General features: G+C 40.4%; 1 protein-coding gene across 1 annotated transcript in view; it reads right to left on the bottom strand.

Annotated features, from left to right (window-relative positions):
* The window catches only part of LOC135499475 (titin-like), a 176,300-nt gene that overhangs the window by 73,749 nt on the left and 95,919 nt on the right, over nucleotides 1-6,632 (bottom strand). The window contains exons 90-91 of the mRNA XM_064790235.1: nucleotides 2,069-3,805; nucleotides 524-1,000 (exon numbers count right to left, since the gene is read on the bottom strand). Coding sequence (XP_064646305.1) covers nucleotides 524-1,000; nucleotides 2,069-3,805 — 2,214 coding nt within the window. The remainder of the gene's footprint in view (nucleotides 1-523; nucleotides 1,001-2,068; nucleotides 3,806-6,632) is intronic.

The raw sequence follows: 6,632 nt of genomic DNA, 5'->3' as shown, positions 1-6,632 counted from the left end.
GCTACAAAAGGGGCTAGCAGAGACCACCAGAGCAATGGTTTTAATCTCTTTTCATCAATATCAACTTACACAAAAAGAAAAGGGCTGAAATAGATCGAGAACTGTTGAAGATTGAGAGACATTTACAATTGATCGTGGATGGCCTACAGTTTATATTATGTTACTGCAAGGAAGGATCAAGGCGGTAAAAATTCAGAGCATGCCTTGGTCTTCTCAACAAGTTAGTCCAACTCGTGCTATATTTTGTTCAATCACAGGAAGGGAGGAGGAGAACGTCATGACATAATAGAGACTGGAAGGTAATATTGGAGCGGGTATGAATTGCTTCAGGATCACACTGGTTGGCCAAGGGAAAGGGATGATTTGGGTAAAGTTTTAAAAAAGGTAAACGATTGGTATTTGGTTCCAAAGCAGAAAGGGGAGATCCATTTCCATCTTCCGAATCATCTTTATAGTGACAACAACTCCAGATAGTTGAGAGAGACATGAAACGTAGACAGACTAGACTAGACTGGTCACATACCTCTGATGAACAGTTCAGCCACGGTTGTGGCAGTACCGAGCGGGTTGATGGCCTTGCACATGTACTCTCCCTCATCATCTTGGAATACGTCTCGAATCTCCAACGTGCAGAGTCCATCGATGTCCATCTTGGTGATGTAGACTGATGTATCCTTCAACTCTTCATCATCGACATACCACGTGACCTCAGGCGTCGGGTTGCCAGTGACCTTGCATTCAAAGACTACAGGTTTGCCTTCATCGACCTCCAACTCCTCGAGCTCTATGACAAACTTTGGCGCTTCACCCTCCTCTTTTGGCCACGTGATCGGTGTCTCCTCAATTTTATGCTTTGTAGGTTCTAGTAGGTCTTCCTCTACCTCTGGGGCACTGGGGATGGCGACCTCTACATGGAATACCTCTGGGACCTTGGGGGTATCCAACGTAGTCTCTAGAGTCTCTGGTCTTGGTGATTGCTCTCCTTCCGACTCAGTCACAACTGCACAAAACAAGACAAGGATGTGGTTATCTTGGGGTGGGTGGGGGGATTTGGATAATGGGATGATAATGTGGACATTGGGAGACATTCCAGAGAAAGGTGAGCAAAGGATAGATTAAGCCGATTGTATATAGGGTAAGAGGGGTCGGGTCACAAGTCAGGAGCCAATGGTATAGGAAAGTGGAGATGATAAAGAGGAGCAATGGAGTAAAGGAGAGAAGATCAAGAGGACAATCATTTTAAAGGTAGACAATTGAGAGGAGATGTTCTGAAGTTGATCTGAAGAAAACTAGTGAGTTTAAGGAAGAAGTTAAGATTTTGACAGTTGAACATAGGAATCACAAGGGAAAATGTAAAGTTAAGTTGAAGACATCATAACAGGTTTAAGTGGGAAACATTTACATTTCAGACAATTCCAGAGCATGTATGAGATGTAGAAATAAACCACATGCAATGTTGTATTTTCAAACAGTAGGACAGTTATTTATAAGACATACTGCACGAAGGGACATTGCCTTCAGAGACACACTGTACAACACATCAGACAATCAAGCGATGAAAGTCAAACTGCTTGTGACAATTTGTTTAGTTGCAATGCGAGGACAGATTTGGGACTAAGCAGTCATGATCATAATGTAGTTAAAGCAGATATCATGATAGCTCTGTAATGATTACGAAATGCCGAAACAGGAATCGCACAGGTTGTACATAGGTGGCACTCAAGCAGAAGTGAAACACGCTGCTTTAAATGCGGGAGCAAGTCAGCGCGAACTAGGTAGAGGATTGCAAGTGCAGTTTGAAAGGCGAACCAATATCTTTCAGGAATGGTTTTAATATACCCAAAAGCAGCCAAGAAGGTCATTTGTGGCAGAAGGGAGGGATCAAGCAATTTCAAATGGGATGCATAACATGTTACTTCAAAGCAACAGTTGGCAGCAATCTCAAAAGCAATGCCTGGTTGGCCAGTAGGCTTCAGGGCTTTCAATAGGCACATGGGACACTCAGAGCACCATTTGACCTCCCTGAATGTGCTTTAGGTGACAGTAAGGTTCTAAACTATGCACATACCTCTCACGAACAATTCCGCCCTGGTGGTAGCACTGCCATACGGGTTGACCGCCTGGCACACATAATGCCCCTCATCCTCAATGACAGTGTCCTTGATTTCGAGTGTACAATTACCATCCTGGTCTGTCTGCACTGAGTAGACAGCATCGTCCTTAACCTCTTGGTTGTCAACAAACCAAGAGACTTCCGGAAGTGGTCGACCCACGACTCTGCAGTCAAAGTACGTCATATCACCTTCTTCTACTTCTTGGTCTTGCAGTGGGATAGTAAACTTTGGCGCTTCACCCTCTGAATCTGAGTCAGAGTAATCAAAAGGGGATTCAATGGCCCTCTGTTCCGTGGGGGCGAGAGCTGACTGGTCAATTTCGGGCAGTGGTTTGTCTTCAGGGAAAATAATTGGGGCCTCAATGACAACATGTGTCGTTGGGGCTAATAAATCTTCCCCAGCTATATCAGCAGTGTCTGTAACAGGTACGTCAGGCGTAACAACGAACTCCCCGATATTTGCAGGTATTTCATATTCCTTTGGTTTAGGTGTTTCTTCCAAGTAACCTTCTGGCTTTGGAATCTCCTCTTCAAATTCATCCTTTCCTTCTTCATCCAATGTAGACAAATCTAAGGGAGATTCTACAAGCTTATGTTCAGAAGGTGCTTTGTCATCTACAAGTGCTTCGTCAACTTCAGGGAATACAATCGGAGCCTCAATGATTGTATGAGAAGTTGGCTCAAGTAAGTCTTCATTGACCTCATCAATTGTGTCTTTAATTGGCACATCAGGAGTTATAGCAAACTCGCTCAAGTCTGGGATTTCATACTCCTTTGGTTGGGGAGCTTCTTCCACGTATCCATCAGGTTTGGGAATTTCTTCTTCCTCAGTGGCGAGCTCGGCTTCTTCCTCTTCAAGAGCAGAAAAATCAATTGGAGCCTCAACAATCTTATGTTCAGATAGTTCAACTAATTCCTCTCTTGCTTCAGGAACTTCGTCATCTTCTGGGAATGTTATTTCCGCTTCGATTATTTTGTGCTCTGTCTGCTCCAAAATGTCTTCATGGACTTCATCAACAATGTCCGGTTTCTGTACATCAGGAGTCAGTGCAAACTCACTCAAGTCAGGGATTTCATATTCATTGGGTTTAACAACCACCTCAACGTAATTGTCAGGCTTAGGAATCTCTTCAGCAAATTCGGTCTCCTGGTCTTCTAAAGCAGAGAAATCTACTGGAGATTTGACAGTTTTGTGTTCAGAAGGTTTGACGAATTCTTCCACAACATCTTCAGTGACCCTGTCTTCTTCTGGAAAGATGATTGTTGCTTCAACAATTGTGTGAACAGTCGGCAAAACCAATTCCTCAGACGCCTCATCAGGAATGTCTTCCCTAGGTACGTCAGGGGTTTCCAAGAACTTGCTTAGATCTGGCAGTGAGTATTCCTTTGGTTGTGGCTTCTCCTCAATGTAACCTTCAGGTTTAGGTATCTCCTCTGCATGGTCAAGCTCATCACCTTCATCAAGGCTAGAGAAATCTAGTGGAGACTCAATGATTTTGTGTGAATCTGGAGCGATGAATTCCTCATCTATGCTAGGTCTCTGTTCCTCAGGAGCAGTGGGTGTTTCAACTGGTACATCTTCTTCTGGGTTCAATGATTCTTCCTCAGGGGAGAGGACTGCTACCTCCGCCCTAAATTCCTCCGGTATTCTTGCCGAATCTGTAACATCCCAGGGTGCTTCATCCGTTTCAACTACACAAAACAAAGACAATTTGCACTCAACATAAGCAGAGATTTTCTACATCTTAGGAATGGTTAGTTAGTTGGAAGAGGCACAGGAAAGCTAAACCAGGTCCAACTATCCCTCGAAAGGTCTTTTACAGGTGATGCATTGCTCCTTCCTCAGAAAGAACAGAGACACCAATGTGATGACCTAATTGCAAGCAATGTCAGTGGAAGAGTGTGAAAAACTAAATTGTGGAACAATTAGTTCCATTCAACTCCAGATTCATCTGTCTGGAGCATTTTTCATTCAAAGGAAACTTGTTATGTCCAACAAGTGGCTTGGCTCATCCCCTTTGCACAAAGGATTCTAACCCTTATGATCCCATTCCACAATATCGGTTTGTACACCTGTCCACCGTGCTACAGTGCAAGCTATTGCATTTCAAGTGAATGTTGAGGCTGGTGTGTCTATCCAGGTGCCTCTTCCTTCTAACCAACAGGGTAAAGCAATATGCATGTTAACGGCAAGTTGAAGACAAATTCTGATCTTGATAATTAGTAAGCATCAAGAGTTTTATGAGCTGATAGGCCGTCCTAATTCTCAATAAAAGCATTAACTTAAAAGCAACGTCAGAAAGAGGGCACAAAAAGCATTAGTTGCAAGAGCAAGATTTCCGTAATTGGTGTGTTAATATGCACAAGGGTGATAAGAGAGGCTTCGGTTGACCAACCAGTGCCTGTTTAAAAAACACCAAATATTCTAGGTGAAATAAATTGATTCAAAAGATGTGGTACATTTTAGTTCCAAGGTATTTCAAAATCTGGTCACCCTTTTACGAAACAAATTAATTTTGCAACTGATGTTGATAACATTCAAAGATTATTTGGAGAAAAGTACTACACTTCGTAGAAGTGAGCAACTCGTCTTCAAATTTGAAAAAAATACATTCAAAAACAACAAACGCCTGCTCAGAAATTCAAGGTCAAGGTCACACGATGATAGCCAAGGTCATGGTCGCACAAACAACATTCTGGGGATGAAAAAAGCAAACAAATTATTTCACATTGTTTTGTATGGGCAGGAATGAATGACTTGGGGATTGTTGATGATGCAAGGTGGTTGTTTTGGGATGGTTCCTTATTGGTTGGAAATCATTTATGTTGTTGGTTAGTGTTCTTTGTTGATGTGTTGATGTGTGGAATAATGCAGAAGTTTGGAAGAAGAAAAGAAGAAGAAAATGAGTTTTCAAGAGCCAAAGAAACTCTCAAGATTACATGAGGGGCCATGGATAGGGTTCAAGGTCAATAACAAGGTGAAATGGCCCACATCACTACTAATTTAATCATCTGGGTTCAGGGAAGCCTAGCTAAAGGGATGAAAGTTCGTTTTGTTTGGTGCAGGACTTGCAAAGGGACCCTTGCATGATTTCCATCAGATACAAGAGGTTTTTTAAGAAGGGGTTAAGATTATAGATTGGGAACTCAAGACTCAGAAAAAGCTCAAATTCATGAAAGGAGACGTATGATTTATTGAACTGGGTGCAGCGCTTGTGCTTCAAAATGCAGGAGTTATCACTTGGGCAGAACAATTTCCAGATTGGTGGAAAAGCAATTCAACACATGAAATGTATGATACAAATGACACATATATGTATTTACACACAGATCATGTAAAAGGGGTTTGGGGTAATCAAATCAACCAACATGCTGGCCATAGCATTCCAAAGATTGGGGAGATTTAAAGCATTTATAAACTGAAGGCCACCAAGATGATATCAACAGTGATATGGTATTCCCGTGGAGAGAAAAAAGCTAGCCTCGAAAGTGATTGGAAAGAGCTGAAGACAGACATCAGATAGATAACAAGTATCTGAAAAAGAGTATTGACAGATATAGAGAATTTTAAAACAGAGAGTGAGGGCAACATGCCATGGAAGAAGAACACTGAAACAGAGTATAAAGAATGGGACGGACACTGAAGTAACAGAACAGACTTCAGTAGAGTACACAGACAAATTTTCACTAGTGTTTTATTTTGCGGAATTTGCAAATAACTTCAATTTTGACAAGAGAAATATTTCAAAAGTAAGGTTTTTTTGAAGTAACGAAATTGAATAATTTCTTTATTCCCTAAAATAAAAATTTCAAAATTTTCATTTTTGAGAATTTTTTTGCAAATTGCAAAAACAAAAAAGTTGTGAAAATTTAGCAGTCTAAGAGCATTGAGAGTTTTGGATCAAAGAGACAACAAATGATCATTGAATTTGGAGGGGAACAATAAAACAGAGTATAGAGGACTGACTTAAAGAAAATGAAGATGGAACAGGGTGTATTGATGAACATAGAAGAAAGACACAGTGAGATTAGAATGAAATTATTTGTATTTAGCTAAAAGACCTCCTTAGTTGGTTTTGAAGGTTGTAAAAAAAATATGTTGAAAATGTTTCAGATGATTTCAATTGAATGGCTTCGCTTAAGAATAACCTTGCATTAATTTCATGATCAAAGTAGATAAATCGGATGATAAATTGAGCTTTGTATAATCAATTGTTTTGTGAATTTGTATGAATGGAATTTAAAAATGAAATGAAATTTGGAATGGATGGATGAATTTAAATATCCATACAAAAATAAATTTCAAATAAAAGATAAAAGTGTAAAATACTGCAGAGACCACTTTGAATATAAATACACTAACATCACACACATAAATAAACACCCATTTTACACAACACAACAAACATTTAGATTTGATTCACACAGAGAAACACCAGTAAATAGGAAACACTGAAACAAGTACGCCTTTTAAACACATATTTTCACTACATTTGAATGTATAATAGAGTTTTAACAG

Source organism: Lineus longissimus, chromosome 15, assembly GCF_910592395.1.
Source record: "Lineus longissimus chromosome 15, tnLinLong1.2, whole genome shotgun sequence".
Taxonomy (NCBI): Eukaryota; Metazoa; Nemertea; class Pilidiophora; order Heteronemertea; family Lineidae; genus Lineus; species Lineus longissimus.
The sequence above is the reverse complement of the archived record's forward strand: the minus strand, read 5'-3'. Positions and strand labels throughout refer to the sequence as shown.